The sequence below is a fragment of the Delphinus delphis genome, chromosome 4 (assembly GCF_949987515.2).
Source record: "Delphinus delphis chromosome 4, mDelDel1.2, whole genome shotgun sequence".
NCBI lineage: Eukaryota > Metazoa > Chordata > Mammalia > Artiodactyla > Delphinidae > Delphinus > Delphinus delphis.
The window spans coordinates 104,493,854-104,511,682 of record NC_082686.1 but is presented as its reverse complement, the minus strand read 5'-3'; the positions used below and the strand labels follow the sequence as shown (position 1 = coordinate 104,511,682).

At 42.9% G+C, this 17,829-nt stretch overlaps 1 protein-coding gene across 5 annotated transcripts in view; it reads left to right on the top strand.

The window, feature by feature from the left end:
* Positions 1-8,631, top strand: part of SCHIP1 (schwannomin interacting protein 1) — a 575,521-nt gene extending 566,890 nt beyond the window's left edge. For 4 of the 5 annotated variants that reach the window (XM_060011209.1, XM_060011210.1, XM_060011211.1 and 1 more), the window contains 4 exons: positions 407-604; positions 1,486-1,609; positions 3,991-4,084; positions 7,995-8,631. In XM_060011209.1, the coding sequence (XP_059867192.1) occupies positions 407-604; positions 1,486-1,609; positions 3,991-4,084; positions 7,995-8,046 (468 nt within the window). In that variant the 3' untranslated portion in view covers positions 8,047-8,631. Of the gene's footprint in view, positions 1-406; positions 605-1,485; positions 1,610-3,990; positions 4,085-4,536; positions 4,628-7,994 lie in introns of all 5 variants that reach the window. The other variant, XM_060011208.1, reaches the window with a different exon arrangement.
* The last annotated feature ends 9,198 nt before the right edge of the window (positions 8,632-17,829 follow it).

Here is a 17,829-nt window from a genome sequence, read left to right as displayed (position 1 = left end):
GTGCAATGCCGCGTCAGAACTTCATAGGATATCTGAGATCCTGTCCGCTCCAGGGAGCAACGCACCGCCTTAGCTCTGGGTTAAATATTTTGCTGTGTCTGTTCACTTCAAGAAAGGTTTGAGAGTAAGAATCCAAGAAATGTCTCAAGTTTGTTGCAAATATATATTCTCCCTATTATTAATTATGTTACTTTTTATGCTAAAATCAGAGTCTATCACTGACTGAGGAAATAAAGTAGCTTTTAAAACGTTACTTGCGATGGGTACAAATCACATCAAGAGTTGAGTCCCTTGGTGGAGGGAACCCTTGGCTGCTTCGAGAGAGGGCTCAGGGAAGACTGTAAGCTCAGCTCCAAAGATGGTACCCGGCACGCAAAGCTCAGGGCTGCTCTTTTTCCCTTCACAGAGCAAACAGAGTTCTTCCTATTCCGATAGAGACACTACTGAAGAGGAATCCGAATCCCTGGATGACATGGATTTCCTCACAAGGCAAAAGAAATTGCAAGCCGAAGCCAAAATGGCCCTTGCCATGGCCAAACCAATGGCCAAAATGCAAGTAGAAGTGGAAAAACAGAACAGGAAGAAGTCTCCTGTCGCTGATCTTGTAAGCAGCGAACGCTGAAATGCAAACGAGGGTTTGGTGGCTGCAAATGGTTGAGGCTGTCCCAGTCCTTTCCCAGAGTTATGCAAACTTGGGTTTTTACAAGGCAGTGTGTAAAACGTACTGTCATTGAGAAACATTTAAGTCTGTTTCTTTTTCCTTCCTACTGTATCACTGAAGGATACACACACAACAGATTTCACTCACAAAAGTAAACTTTGCTCTTGATTCATATCTACTGTGTTTCTTAGGGGCAGTATTATCTGTCATGGGAATATTTTAATTCCTTTAAAGCACTCTCAGTTTAAGAACCCATTGCTATGGCAAACTCACTATTGCTTTAGCTCATGTTCCCCCCTTTTCAATGAAGACAGTATGGCAGAGTGGATGAGAGCCCTGGGCTTTGGAGCTTAAGACTAGCTCTGCCATTGACCTACTGTGGGGCTCTGGACACGTCTCAGTTTTCTCATCTATAAAATGGGTATAATAATAATAGCTGTGTCAGAGCACGATTGTGGAAAAAGTAGTCAAAGCACTTAGCACAGTGCTTGTACCATGCTATAAGTTAATAAGTAGCTGATATTATTAATTTTATCCATGTCATTGACATTACTTGAGCTCCCTGGTAATTCATTTGTGGATATAATAATTGACTCTCAGTCGTAGACCAGTCCATATTTGAGTAGTGTCCCATTCTGATGCCAATAGTGTTTCAGATGATGTGCATATATGGAGGGCCTCACATTGGGAAAGTCAGATGGGGAAAGCTTTTAAGCAAGGAACCTGAAGTGGATGAATGAAGGTGGGTCTTTTAGGAGAAAACTGGGTCGTACGTTCAGTGTGCTTACAGCTCACCCCTCCATTTCTTCCCTTTCTGTCTTCAGCTGCCACACATGCCTCATATAAGTGAATGCTTGATGAAAAGAAGTTTAAAGCCCACTGACCTGAGAGACATGACTATTGGGCAGCTACAAGTGATAGTCAATGATCTCCATTCCCAGATAGAAAGTAAGTGTAAGATGCTCTGGAAAATGGGATATTAAGTGTAAAACACCATGGGATGGATAGTACTATTTCCTGGGTTCAGCTCCTTGGTACGTTTCATTGGGGTCCTCCTGTGTACTTGCAAGGAAAAGAAGAGAATCACAACGCTCTCTTTCTGTTTTTGCTTTTTTTTACTGTAAAATGTTGAGAAACTTTAAGACTTTTTCAAGGTTCACAGAGGTTAGGGATCCTTTTTATTCGCCTGAAATCCCCAGCTCCCAGCACAGTGCCTGGCATATAGTTGGCTCCCAACGCCTGTTTGTAGAATATAATTTCGTAGTTACAAGTCATTTATTATACAGTTATACGCTCAGCTTTACTTGCACGTACGTTCATTTTAGGTCATCAAATTCTATTCGACTTATGCTGTGGGACTCCAGGTGGTGAAAGTATATGTGACCGATATGTGAAAATTATAGGGTGAGAAGGCGTGGACCTTTTTCCCCCAGAATGAAGAAGGGCCTCCACAGGAAGTGTGCAGGGCCGGTGGTCAGTGGCATTCACTCGAAGTGATTGGTTACGCAGGGAAGGGCAGGTGCTGGACCAATGAGAGAGCTCGCTCACTGGGACAGCATGCTTAGCCCAGGTGAACTCACGAGCCCTCCAGCCTCTGGAACATACAAGTCCATAAAGTCCGTAGGCTGATAGATTAAAACCACCTAAGAGACATGCCAACCAAATGCAAACCAACTAGATGTATTTACCTATTCAGGTACAATAAAGGTATTGTGGTTATGTTAAATTTTTTTTAAAAAGAGACCTGTCTTTAGAGACACATACTGAAGCATTTACAGATGAAATAATATGATGTCTGAAATTCTCTTTCAAATGATCTAGTGGGAGAAGGGGAGATAGATGAGTTCAAGCCTGCCCATGAGTTGATAACTGTTGAAGCTGGCTGGATGCATGGGGCAGGGGGATTCCTTAAACAATTCTCTTTCCTTTTGTATCTCTTTGAAGATGTCCATAATAAAAAATTTAAAACTTCATACAGAAAAGACATTCCCACACACTATGCAGGCACCCTACTGAGTACTAGTATAAAAAGCTACCCTAAGAACCCACTAGAAAAAATAAAATTGGATGTATTCAGTGACAAATTAATACCTTCAGCATTTTAAAATCAAGAGAAAGGATTTAACATTTTAATTAGGAAACCATAGATTCACAGGCTTTTAAAAAATTCTACTACATTTTAATTTTAGTTGAGCATAAATTACTAGGAATTAAGGACTTAAAAGGCTTTCTGATCTTTTACCACTGAAACATCCTTCTTAGACTTTTAAATGATAACATTGCCAGCTAGTCCTTTTCAGGAGTAGATGGAGTTTTAGACCTCTTTGTATGACTTTTTTGGTCCTTTTCTAAATTGAAAACTAATCTGAACTAAAGGCAGACAAATGCATCATTTGAGGTCAGGATCTCTGAAAACATTTCCAAGGAGGACCTCGCTGAATACCCCCTTCCCGTCTTTGATTTCTGGGCCCAGAGCTCTTGCTGAATGAATGCTATCCCTCATGTGTCCACATGTCCAGACCTAGAAGCTTTCACTCTTAGCTGATGTGAGGGGGGAAAAGCAAGAGAGAGCTCCCTGCTTGTTTATATTTTTCAATGGCAGAAGCCAAATTAAACCCAGTACACTGATTTCAGGAAGACTAGTTATGTTTCCATCTATTTTATGCCCGGTAGAAATCCTGAAGAATACTTTCCTCAGCACCCATTGTCCAGAGAACTCAGGGGTTGTTTCTTCAGGTCTTACACATCTGGTTCTCACACAGCTTTAGATATTACTGTTTCCTAGAACAACCTGCACGTAGGTTCCTCGCCTCGACCCCGAGGAGCCTTTGAGCATCCTCAAGGCGCCTTCCTCCCCAGCTGGGGGGGTCTGATGGGGCTCTTGTCGGGTGCAGTGGCCCCCCCAGCTCTCCGTGTGGCAGGAGCACCCTGAAGATGAACGGTGGAAAACTTAACGTGCCCCAGACTTCCGCGTTCACATTTCTTGAAAACAAAATCCCGCTTCTTCTAACAAGCTGTTTTCCTAACGGCTAACAATTTCTTTTCCCACTCTCATGTGAATGTAATTGGATATACTTTGTACTCCTTTTCTGTCAACACTTCTATAAGTATGCAAGCTAGTCGTGCTCTCAGATTGGTGACCTCTCCTGGGCTTATGAGAAGCTAATGTAAGAACTCTACATTTTAGCAAAAAGAGTCTCCTGCTATGTTTAACTGTTTGTGTATATGTTTGTGTCTATCGTACGTACGTAATGGTGCATAAGTGGTTTCACGTCCTGACTTAGATGCAATTTTACCTGTTTCTAAATGCTTTCGTTTCTTTGCCCCAGGCTTGAATGAAGAGTTGGTCCAGCTGCTCCTCATACGAGATGAGCTGCACACAGAGCAAGACGCCATGCTGGTGGACATCGAGGACCTGACCAGGTCAGTGGTGCCTCATCTTTGCAAAGAAGGAAGGAAGCCTGGGATGGTTGGAAGTCTAAGAATTAAGGCAAGAGCGAGCTCTAGAGAACTTCTTTCCTTACTTCCATCAGTAACTCGCCTAATCTCTGCTGGTGTCAGCTGTTTAGATGGAGGGGAAGCGGCCAAAACTGCTCCCATCCAAATGCATGGCTTCTTCACAACCATCCTCCCCTAGTGATGGATTGTAAGTGCATTAGAACTTCATCCACCCCCACTTAAATCAGGTCAGCAATTCTGGCCTAAGGACATTATCCTGAAGGACTGTCCCCTTGAGAGTCGTCCCTAAGCCATTCCATGCTGGCACGATTCCAGCACGTGGTGGGTACCACCAAGTGGCACTTGGTGTTATATGACCTGACTCTTGATCGCATCTGCCATGCCCGGAAGGCAAGGACACTGGCATCTTTCCACAGCACCAGCGCCACCAGATTGCTCTCACCATGGGGAGACTCCAAGACTTGAGTTTCTAGCTGGGCCTGGTTCCGAGCGCCTGTCTGTAAAGAGGTAAAGAATGCTTCCTTCCCTGGGGCATAGGGAAACTAGGCTAATGCTGGTCAAGATCTTGCATTTCTTCATAGTTTTCCTTGTGGAAAGGCCTCTCACCATAAATATATAAAGTATATGAAATACCGTGAGCATTCCTATGATCCTGTACTGTATTTACGATGCCGCCTTTCCTGAGACGGTTTATAGGAAGTCTTTAAACCACAAGGCAACAGTTACTATTAATCCCAGAAATGGTATTCAGAGAGTAGAAGCTCCCAAGGAGAGAAAGAAAACTGCTTGTCACGGTAACATAAGGAATTAACCACATGATCCAGAACCATCCAGGAGAAGTTTGAAAACATATGTAGTGAAAATGCTCTCAGCACTCACCACAGGGACCACTTCTCAGTGTGTAACACTGGGTAAAATATTTTTCTAAATGCAGTGTTATAAAAATAGCTCGGGTAGCAAAATAAATGCTGCAGAACTATGTTTAAGTTAGTTTTTAAAGACCTATGGGCAGCACTCTGTTTTGTACGCTTTGGATGTTATATTGCCTCACCCCTAACAAAAAAACGAAAACCCAAAAACCCAGAAGGTCTTCTCATACCGTCTTAGCATATTTGCCTGCATGTGAAATATAGTAACACTCAAATACTATTATTGCCCCCTACAGCCGTATTCGGGCACTGCACCAACAATTGTAAGACACCTGCCTTTTTGTTACGCTAACAGCTTTGCGTATAGGGATTAAGATTATGGGAAATCAGTAGTGAAATATACAACCAGGACATGCATCTTCTGAAAAATATATAGACTCTTTCGTCAATTCTGTGGCTTGCCTATGATAACAGAGACCGTTTCTCTGCCCCTCAGAGCAGCGTTGGCACCCCTCGTTGCTAAGACGACATTCAGAGGCTCCTCCCTTCTCTCAGAATGTTAGGCTATTACTTAGGTTTGCAGTGAATTTTGCTTATCCCTTCAGATGGTGTGATCATGGGAGACAGGGTGGGCAGAACCATGGGGTTCAAAGGAGAGGAGTCACTAATTTAAAGGTACTGGAGGAACCCTTTAAATTAGAGCAGGTGGGGAGAAGTTTCTATGCCCATTCCTGGCTGCAGAAATAGAATTTTGCTCATGGAGGGATCTAAGGATACTTAAACTTCCCTAAAGGTTGCAGTGCCAGAGTTTTGCAGCCAGATCCCAGAAGGCCAAGCGCTTGGCCGCTGGGAAGCCCTGTTCACCTATTCCCTTTACCTGTGCAGCTCCTACCATTCAGGTGTCAGTTCAGATCGGTGGTTCTCAATTTTGGCTGCACATTGGAACCACCTGGGGAGTTTTTAAAATACTGATGTCTGGGTCTCACTCCCAGAGATTCTGATTTAATTATTCTGTGAAGTAGCCTGTGCATTAGGAGTTTTTAAATCTTTCCAGATGATTCCAACGCACAGCCTAATTTGAAAACCGTGGGTTTAGATACCTCTTTGGAGAAGTGCTCCCTGATCCCCCAAGACTGATGTAGGGCCCTCTGTGCTCCTGGCAGCATGGCATCCCTCCCAAGTAGAGGCTAATCCTATTGTGTTATATGGTTTACAACCAACCTGGCTATAAGCCCCCTGAAAGCAGAGACAACACTATTTTCATTCATTGCTGTGTCCTCAGAACCTAATACAGGGCCTGCCAAGTACGTAGTAGGTCCTCAATAGGGATTGTTGATAAAAAGAAGTCCTTGTGGAGCTTGAGTGAAATAAATCCTAGTAAAGACTTTATAAATAGTTGACGAGAACCTTTTGGTTTTATGATCGGAAACCCTTTCCCTCCTTTGTTTACAATTTTAATGAAATTCACCCTTGTATGTATGTCTCAAAATAACACCCAGCTTTCAATATTTTCTGAAGCTCTTGCCTGCCTGTTCTTTCCTTCTGTCTCAGAAAACCCCTTGTTGTTTGTATGCACGTACACACACACACACACACACACACACACACACACACACACAGATACATATTTTAAAACTGCTATAAGAAACTACACTTTCATTAGCTACCACGGAATCTTAGTCACTGGGCATCAAAATATTTCTTGAGCTGAATTTGTTCAAGTGAGGCCCATGAGCTACTTTATGAAAATGTTAAAAAAAAAAAAAGATGGTCTGCTAGAAGGCATAATTTCTTTTTTAGGAATAGGGTGCTATTGATGTCTTTTTCCTGAGTCCCTTTGTTGGTAAATGAATATCAGAATATTCTTTGTGGGCTGCTGCATGTGGCAGGGACGCTGCTGTCACTTCTCTGTTTCTGAATGTATTTGCCCTGTAACACAGATGGGAGACATTCTGCATAATACCAGTGAGTTTAAACTTGATGTCACTGACCACCCAAGGCTAGGCAGCACCCAGAAACTGCCCCTGGACCTTTGATGACAGCTGAAAACCACACCCTTAGATGCTTTTCTCTTGCCAGATTTATAATTTCCTAAGATCCTCCTTCAAAACATTTGTTTCTTGCAGCCTTCAGACCCTGCCACTCCCTGGGAAGACGTTTACTTAGTGCCCGATCGAGTGATGTAAGCAGCTTAGCCATTCCTCCCACTTCATCTCCACTGGCCAGCTGCTGGTTAGCCCAACTTTGGGCTCACAGGCCGTAATAGGGCTTGATGAGTAAGACTCACCCCACCCTGTGGCCCGCTCACTGCCGTGATCATGCCCTTGGGACTAACTGAGGGGGAAACAATATGCAAATGTGGGAAATCTTGACAACCACAAAGGCCTACCGTTTGTTTGGAAGACATTAGCCTTTGTAAGAATAAAACTGAACTATTGTATTATTAACAAGAGCCCTGTTAATACTTAGATTTGCATCTATGTGCGTGTTTGGATAAAGTAGTCATGCAGTTACTTTCTGTCACAACACCTTGTTTTGACTTTTTGCTTAGCACTTAATCTTCTATCTGCTCTCTCCTTGCTTGCTGTCTGTTCCTTGCTCGTCTCTTTCCATTACAATATATACTCCATGAGAACAAAGATCACTGCTCACCACCGAATCCCCAGCTCCCGGAGCACAGAGAAGGCACATATTAAACATGTGTTGAATAAATTATCCTAGTTACTTTTCTCTTTTCATTTTTAAACACGGCACTTTTCTTCTCAAAGGAATGTGACCTCTACATGTCTCAGGTTAATCCCGTGGCTTACTAAATAAAAGGAATCGTACATAGAATATAAAACTTGGAAGAGGGCAAATCCATTTGAACGAAGTACCGTTTCTTGAGTCTCTTGATTTCACTATGAGTAACTCCGAGCCTCCGTTTGGAGGATGTCTTAGCTGTTGATGGGAAAGCAGTTTGGCTTTCTCCTTAGCGCTAAATAATTGTATTATTCATTTTACAGACACGCTGAGAGTCAGCAGAAGCACATGGCCGAGAAAATGCCTGCAAAGTGAAAAGAAGCCATCCAACCAGAGGACAAGCTAGAATTTATTTTGCTTCTGTGGTTGTAAAAATGCTGTTGCTAAAGGTGGCATAGAAACAAACAAATATCAGTGTTAGTCATCGATAATGTCTGAAGCTTAACGTCCAGTGATTGGCCTTTGCTTCTTAATTTATTTTAATTTTTTTACTGTGCCACTAAATATCAGGCATTTTAATAAAATATTGTTACAAAAAATGTACAGTACTTACACCATCCCAAATCATGGTTAATCAAAGAGGATAGTTTTAACTTTATTTTTATTTGTTTAGAGATTCTGAGTTGGAGCAGTATTTTACCATTTGACTGCTTTCATTCTTCACTGTAGTTTTAAAGAAGAACTGTAAATGACGGTGCTATCCAAGTCAAAAAATACATGCCTGCCTCGTAGTGAAGTTGTAGGTCTCTGTAATATGTATATTTTAATCAGTTTTCAACATTTTGTGAATGTTGACTACCTGAAGTTCATTTTTAGATGTGCTATTAACATTCTGTTGGATTCAGAGGGTTCCTTAAAAGTTTTATGTATAAATATGTAAAATAAAAATTAAAACTTTGTTTCATAGGATATGTCTTTTTGCTCACTAGCAAGCCCTACACTGGCTGTACTTCTTCCCTCTTCACTCTTCCTCAACTGAAATGCCCACCGGGAAGCTTTTATCAGTGAAGAAACAAAGGGCTCCGGAGAACAAGAAATGCAGGGAATGCCAAGAAGATCGTGGAGAGTATGGGAGAGTGTGTGTGTGTGTGTGTGTGTGTGTGTGTGTGTGTGTGTGTGTGTGATCCAAAGATGACAACATCAGGCACATCAGAGCCAGCATTGTTACTGCTGAAAGTTATCAGTCTGGAATTTCAATACTTTATTATTTAATAGCTGCTGGTTTTGTCAGAGCCAATGACTGCATCCAAACTGCGTTTCCCAAATTTGCCACGTGAACAGATGATGCCTGCATTTACACTTTTCCCAAGGCCAGTTGGTGCCGTTTTTCACATTTTAACCACTTCTATTGGTCTCGTGAAGAAAAATGCCAAGTCTAAAGCAGGTTACAGACTGTTCCTCAATAGGTAGAGAGTTTCAGAAAATCGACGTAATTAGCGAATGTCCACGCAGGTATTAGAGAACCTTAAACTAAAGCTGAGATGAGCAATCAACATTCCAGAACCACCCACAGACCACCTGGTTTCACTATAAGGTCCATGATGTAATCTGAAGGTAGAAGGTTAGTCAGTTTCCCTTTTTAAAAATACCCAGATAGATATTTTAAGTAATTCAGAGTTGCCAATTTTCATAGCCTTCTTCTTTTAGTAAAATAGTCCGTCTTACATTGAAACACTCATCATTTCTTTATGGGCTTCAATCAAGTTATTTTCATTCGGAATAGAAAAATAATGCAGCCCATAAATATATTTTGGTTTTCGACAGTTGGCTACGGAACAGGACAGGTTGCTCGCCACTGGGCTGAAGGGTGGAGCCCGAAGTCCTCTTTGCACCAAGGTCTCTAACTGAGCCCCGAAGTCCTGCACCAGCTGTCAGTGCTCCCCTGGGGTGACCCCAGCCCTGAAAATCTAGGCACAGCTAGTGGAGCTTTGTTGCTTCAGCTGGGTGAGAATATTGGTCACTAAGCCAGCGGTTCTCATCTTCAGCGACACAGTGGAATCACTTGGGGAACTTTAGAAACCACGGGGGCCCGGGTCCCACCCCCATAGACACTGATTTAATTGGTCCAGGATTTTTTAAAGGTCCCTTGGTGACACTAATGTAAAGAACCACTACCTTGGACTTCCTTCTTTTTTAGCTTTTCTTAAATCATTTTTTAGTATCTTTTTTTTTCTCATTGAAATATATTCCTATTAATTTGGAACTTTGGGGGAAAGCCAACCTAGGAAGAGTGCCACGAAAATGCCTGAGCCCGAGTGAGAGTGGTAACGTGACCGAAACCTCCTACAGTGACATCTGTAACCTGAAATCCTGATGCTAAAACTCAGCCCACCAAGAAAGATGATCTTCGTTTTTTAAATCCTTGCCAGAACTGCCAACTCCAATAAGAATTTAGAAATGAGTTTTCTCTTTGTCTTAAGCAATGCTGCCTCTCTGGCTTGAAATATGTTCTGAAGAAATCCATGGCCTCGAAATGCTTCAGTTGTCTGAAACCCATAATTATAAGTGAAGAGCCCTAACTCGAGAAGGAAGGAAGTGAGATTACACCCACAAGCGCCCCTCAAAACACTTCTGGGGGCAAAGCCAGCTGAAAGAAGAGCAGTTCTTCCCACCACCCCAAGACCATCAAAGGAGATTATACCAGTGTACCCATGTTCCTTTCACACTTCCCTGCCTCTGGTAGAGATGTCACCAAGTGACTCACCTCCAAGGGGATTCTTTCAAAATTGGGTCTTTCCAGCCCCTTTGATTAGCTTTTTCAGCAAGGACTGGGATTATTCCCAACAGGATTCTTATCTGCTGTAGATCACCCTTCCATACATTAATTAGCACCCTCACTAGTTTACCTGGCTGAGTTAGATGCTAGAATTCCTGAGTTAAAAAATAGGGCCACCTATCCTCCCAATTTTAAGAGAGAGGTGTAAGCAAGAATGCACAGGCTTTGGAGCCAGAAGGGACTGGGCACAATGCTGACTCTACCATCTTCCTAGTGATTTGACCTTAAGCAAGTTACTAAAGCTCTACGTTATTTTACCTTCTGCAAATAAGATCTCTTGGGATTATTCTAAAGATTGAATAAAACAGTGTCCGTGAAAGCACTGGCACCCAGTAGATACCCAATAATTGTTGACAGGAGAAGTAAATGATCACAGTTTGGGTAGAGGAGGCATTCTGTATTTTACCAGTTTCTGAGGTTTAACACATCCTTGTAGGCTTTTTCTTGTTTATTAATCATTAACTTACAAAACAGATGCTTAAGGGAAAAGTTCACTTCAATCTTCAAGCCCCCCTCCCTCCTCCAGATACTGATGTTAATACTTAGAGTGTATTCTCACACACCTTTCTCCACACTTATACAAACAGATACACACATACAGGTTTTGTGTTTCAATTTGTTTATGCAAAGGTGGGAGCACAGAAAACTCAGTGCTTTGCAACCTGCTTTGTCCGTGGACACCCTTCCAGGTCAGTACATACAGACCTAAGCCATTCTTTTTAACAGCTGTATAGTAATGCTCAGTATGCTGGAACATACTTTTATTAGTCATTCCCTTTACTGATGGACATGAAGGATCTTCCCAGATCTCTGCCACTAAAAACAGCGATGCAATAAACATGCTTGTACTTACATCTCCATGGGCTTTAATTCTGTGATGACCTCATTTTTTTCTTTAAACATTACTTGGTATTTGTTTAGATACTTCAAACTACAGAGAGCTAATTAAGGTAGGGAAGACCAGGTGAGTCTACTGAAGAGAAGTTTAGTTTCTTAAAATTAGACCAACTCCCCTTATCTGACTAACACCAACTCATTGCTAGAGCACAGGTGTTACTTCCTTGATGCAACTGTTTCTCTCTATTACACACACACACACACACACACACACACAAACACGCGCGCGCATGCGCGCGCGCGCGCACACGTGCAACTTAGCCTCCAAGGATTGTCATCTGCTTCCTGAATACAGATTTTTCTCTATTTCCTGTTTGAGGGTAGAGGCAAACCTCAACCATCTTTGTAATGATAGCCCTCAGCACAGAACGCAGAGTTTTCTCTCGAAGAGAAACCCTGATCATTGGGACCCACCCTTTTTCTTTGCGGTACCTGGGCCTCTCACAGTTGTGGCCTCTCCCGCTGCGGAGCACAGGCTCCGGACCGCAGGCTCAGCGGACATGGCTCACGGGCCCAGCCGCTCCGCGGCATGTGGGATCTTCCCGGACCGGGGCACGAACCCGTGTCCCCTGCATCGGCAGGTGGACTCTCAACCACTGCGCCACCAGGGAAGCCTGGGACCCACCCTTTTGACACTTCCACTAGCTGGTGGACCCTACTCTTCCTGATGCCTGACACCTCTTCTCTCAGCTGCCAGAGGAGCCCCTCAGCCTGATTTTCACTCAGGTTTAATCTCATCGTTTTCAAGCTTGAAACCCCGTGACTGGCTGACGCTTCTTAAGTCCCTCCCCTCTCAAAATTTTTGATCTATGATCCTGGAGACTTTCCTTCCACAGAATGTCATCTCTGCTGTCTCTGACAGACAGCCCTATGGAGGGTATAGCTAGCCATCTACTGAAATTCATCCCTCTCCACCATGTTCTTAGTTACATAGTTGTCCCTGGGAAGTGGCTAAACAAACAGGGACTACATTTCCCACCCACCATCCATTTGCATTTAGATGTGACCCATGACCGATTTTCATCAACAGAGTGAGTGTGATGTGTCTTAATTCTAGCCAAGGCTTTGAAGAAGGGGTCTGCCTTCTCCATGGTTTCTTTTTCTCCTTGCACCAGCTGCTATCACAAGGACCTAGCAGAAGGCAGAGCCACAATATGGAAGGAGTTTGGGTCCCTGAGTCCACTGCATGAAGAGAGCTGCCTGCTGTCCAGTAGGGTTTGCCCCATACGGTTGCAGAAGTGAGAAAAACTCTGATTATGTTTGAGCCATTATACTGCATTGAATCTCTTTGTTACCATAGCTAGCATTACCATAACTAATGCAAGTCCTTAACAAGGACAGCCATAGTCCTTTAAGAAAGAGCTGGAACACAAACCCAGGTCTCTGAAGACAAACCCTGTGTTCTTAACCACCAACCCACACTTCTAGAGGCTGTGCCTCTTCCCTCTAGAAAATCTTCTCTAGGTCAGTGACTCACCCTTTTTCACTTCATGGACCTCTTCAGTTTAGTTTAAATCCTAACCCCCAGTCTATATCTTCCTTTAGCCACTGGGGCAGAAACTGGATAAGGTCAAAATAAGATTTGTCATGAGCCAACAATCAATTCATTCCAGAAACAAGAACTTGGATTTTACTATAATGTCAGAAACACAAATATTTATCAAGTGACTACAGGAGACCACTTTGGGGTCCAACTGGAAGAGCCTTGGGTGTCTGCAATCCTCAGCACGAGGCTTTGACTATTACCACCCCAGCTGAATTCTGATGCTTAGAAACGCGATTACCTTTTGCACTGACGTTCATTTATTTTTTCTAAATAGGATATGACACATTCTTATGAAGCAGGTTGATGGGTAATGAGTTTTCCAGGATATTTTAATTGAGACTTATAGTCAGTGGTTGGTATAAATTAGTATTATATTAAATAATTTATGAATTATGGTCTAGCTGTGCAGAATGAAAAGAACATCTCACTCCTAATTTCTGAGAGTCCAAAAGGTCTTTCATTTAGTAGCCTTGGTAGGAAATGATTCACCAGGACGAATTAATTGGCCATAAGAAATGCTTTGCCCGAGCGTCCTTCTCTCCGTCCATCCCCCTATTCTATAACAATGCTCTGCCTATGTTTGTAACACAGCCCTTGTTTTTAGGACTACTGAATCCACTTCCTCACACACTGTACAAGAGCACAAGGTAGAAAAGCGATACTTAGTGAAAGGCAGTTTTATTTTCACCCTCCAGACTAGCCATTCAAACTTCCTTCATGATTATTTACTACCACAGTCTCTCTTCTTTTATATTCAATCAATACCTTATTTGCTTTCTGGCTTTGCAGAAAATAGTGGCGTGTATCCTGACTCTGGTAGTGCACAGACAAGGCTGGAAGTGAGTTCTTTAATTTTCTGCCTCATAAGGTTACTTCCTTCCAGATGTCTGTTAGTTCTCAGTAGAAATTACAGTCTGTAATGACGTGTTCTCTCACCTTATGAGGGGGCTTTTTAGGTCACAGAGCACCCCCCATGTATTAGAAATGGCATTTGAAAGACAACCAGGGGTTCACCTTGGGAGCAATTCAGATGTGAGGGTTCAAGGTGAAAACGGTGTGGACTCTTACAGGCAACAGCGAGGGAGGACTTTCCTGTTTATCACAAAGCATCCGCTTCCTCTTTCCAGTGATGTGAAGGACTCCCGTCCCTGCTGCTTAAGAAGGCTGATTTTAAGATGTGTCATTGTCTCCGATGCAAATCAGGTTGAAAATGGAACTCCAGGCGACTCTGTCAGGCTAAGTAATTTTTTTAAGGGAAGTAATAAATGCCTCAGGAGCAATAATTCGGTGTGGGGATATTTCGTATGGGAGGAATAAATCCATCTCCCTGCAGTTCTGGCTAAACGAAGAGTGGGAGGAAAACAGAACACGGGCCTTTTCGGAGTTCCCAAACAGTCTGACCACACTGCAAGTCGGGGTGCTGGGTCTTTAGGGAGACAGCAGTTTTCACTTCCCGGACCCGAGGCCAAGAGCCGGAGAGGCAAACGTGCGGACTGGGGACGTGGACGTTTCAATGAATAGCCCAGGAAACCAGGCAGCATCTGCAGACCAGGGCGCCTCTTCTGCAGGCCTTCCCACGATGGCCACATCCTCCACGATGGCATTTTGGTGCCTGGAACCCGTTTGCCAAGCAGCTCCTGGTGCTATCGCCTCTGTGAGAGCCAGAGGTAGAGAACCCCCGGTGTGCCTTTCAGGGACTTGCAGTTTCCCATGAGGATGTTATGTTCTGCAGTCCCCAGTGGGACCTGGTGAAGCTCTGAGGCAGGCCCGCCCCCAGGAGGTCTGAGGCCTAGAAGGGGTTTGGCAAAGGCAGCCTTGAAAGGGCTGAACAACTGAGGTTTTATGAGTTTTGCAAGCAATATGTAAACAATTAAAAACCTCATTTGAGTTTCCTCTACTTCCCAAGCTGATCTGAAGCCTATCTCCCCCAAACACTCAGGCAAGAATCACTCAGGAAACGCAAATTAATGCATTAGAGGGAAGGGGTAAATCCAATAATAAAAAATAAAACATAAAAGTTTAGAATTATGCCCCTTTTGGCCACACTTGAAATTTGTTGTCCATTTGCCCCTTACAAGAAAGAGTCCTAGATAAATCGTTGTCTTGAAATCTAAACTGTATCTCAAGTCTTATTTTCTTGGTCTCTTGTTTCTACTATAATCAGCCCAGTCCCCCGATTTGCATAACTGCTGTGCCAATGTAGTACCAACAATGCCCTCCCCAATCCACTAAACTAAAAAGTCTCGATGCCCACTTCCTCTTTTCAAAAGTACACACATGTGTATCACTTCCTAAATGACACTCATTGTCAAGAATTTTGGACTATAAAATCATCCAAGAGTTGTTTTTATCTGAGACAGTTAACCGCTCCTTTAAAACATCGCAGTTGCCTTCATATCTTAAGAGCCTCTGTACATACAAGTTGGGGCCAAATATACTCATTCATCCTCAGAATTTTGAATTTCAAAGAAAGCAGGAAGTTCACATACAAATGACTTTCATTTCAGGTGTTTGCATGGATTTTCCTCTACCACCAATTAATTGGGCAAGCAGCATTGCTTTCACATCACACCAGAAAGTGAAAACCAAATCTTAGGGCTACTTCAGATTTCTGAGACAAGTACTTATGGTCATTCCCAACTCAAAGTTACTCAGGCTTCTTGGCTCAAGATGAAAGCATTTTCATTGGGAATTCCTTTGGCTTCACTTTCCAGGCCAGTCATGTAAACCATCCAAAACATAGACCAGTCTCACAACAACTGCAAGGGGGGGTGGGCGGCCAGGTCTTTATGAAAATGGTAGCTTTACCTTCCAAGTTCTGAAGCCAAGAGCACAAAAGGGTTGACCACGAGGATTTGTCCAAAGAATGGAAGAGGTATTTGATAAAACCAGTATTAGAGGCAGCTGGGAAGGGGGAAAGAAGACACTGAGGTACACCAACATGTACGTTGAGCTGTGTAGAGGGGCAAGGAGTTGGACCACTGGTTATGTACATCTCTTCCAGAGGTCACACGTGCAGACGTATTTAGGAGCCAGATTGGTAATGGAAGTAACTGAAACAAGTTGAGTATAAAACAAAAAGGAATGATGGAGAGCACATACATACCCTGGCTAAAGGGATTCACAGCTAAATAAATGCTAGCTACACACATAACTGTTGAGCTGACCCGGCTTCTGCAAAACTTTTCTAGGATTTAAAAATATCCTGGATTCGTTGCAGAGTACATCACCTCTACTAACTAATGTTTTAGCTATACGACATTATTAGCCACCATTGAAAGTCATTCTAAGAAAGAGACCCACAAAACGTACTATTATGTTTACTGACAGAAAGATCTTATTACAACATTACACCATGACAACTTTATGAGGGCCTGGGGAGATATTCCTTTCAGGTGTCAACACCAATATTAGTCAAGTTTATCTGATGATCACTGTAAATTTTTTGACTGATAATGTTGCCCTCTTTGCTTTGGTTTCCAGGAAGCAAAGAACTAAATTTGCAGCGCACCTATGACAAATTAGTTAAGAGCTTGGGATGATGTAACTGTTAAGTGACTGTATTATCCCTATAAGTTGCCTCAAATTCTTTTGAGGAACTGAGAAAGGTGTCATAAGCAAATAAATATCTCTCTATATTTATTTATTTACATTTTATCTATATATTTATCTCTATATATTTATTTAGCCCTCTCTGGCTACCAACACCTGGAAACTTCTCACAGTGGCAGAATCTCCAGGTAGCTGCCAAAGACAGAAATCTCTTTTGTTTTAGAAGATCAAGAAAATAAAAACAAGTCCTGATGTCAACAATACCCCATCCCAAATCTCTTTTGTCTGTCCTCTCTTCCATATTTCCACTATCATGCTGTAATCAGATTCTGCTCTTGTGATCAGTGATTGCTATTGTCTTTGTATTCTCAGTGCATGTTACCATTCTTCTGGCTTCTTTGGGGATCTCTTTCCAACTCTGTGTGGTTCTGCCGGGGCTGGGAGACTTGCTGCCTACCCTCTCTATCACAGGAGTGACCCAGGCAGTCACCCCAAATGGAATACCCATTCCCCCCACCCTCCATTAATAATTGGTTCATTAATGTGCATGTGACCCCAGCAGCACCAATCAGAAGCTTCCCTGGAATTGGTATACAGATACTGGACTTGCTCAACTGAGAAAATAAGAGCCTGGCAGCCCTCTTGTATACTATGTGGAGGGAGAGTTTGCATCAGAAGCTAAGGGATGGTGGGGGAGAAAGAGAAAACCTTGATGACATCCTAGAATTTGGATTTAGTCTGAAGCCAGATCCTCCCCTGGACATTTTGTTATAGCAGCCAATAATATCCCATTTTGTTCACACTAGTTCAGCCAAGTTTCTGTCAAGACTGAAAGAGTCCTGATTGTACTCTGTTTCTGATGTTATGGCCTTGTCCCTATCACCTCAACCCACCCTCCACACAGCTAAGTGATCTTGTAACATTTCTAAGAAACATCTGATCTTGACATGTCCCTGCTCAATATACTACAACCTGTCACTCACAGGATAAAATAGAAACTCTCTGCATGATGTTCAAGGCTTATTATGTGGACTGACCACCCTCAGTTACCTGAATAGGTGTTAATAATGACAATACTATGTTCTCTGGCTGAGTCAATGTTCTCTGGGCTAAGATACATTTGGGAAGAAAGTTTAGTCTTGTTGGCTTTCCTGTTGTGTGGTCTGTGATTTCTCTTGCTGACCATCAGAGTAGAACCTTGGACTGAGCCCTGAAATAGAGTTAGGTCCCTCCTTGCTAACCCTGTGATGCAGTGACACAGAAACTAACCCTATGATATTAGATCTCTCCCATGAAGTTCCCAACACTGAATCGAAACTGGGGGAAA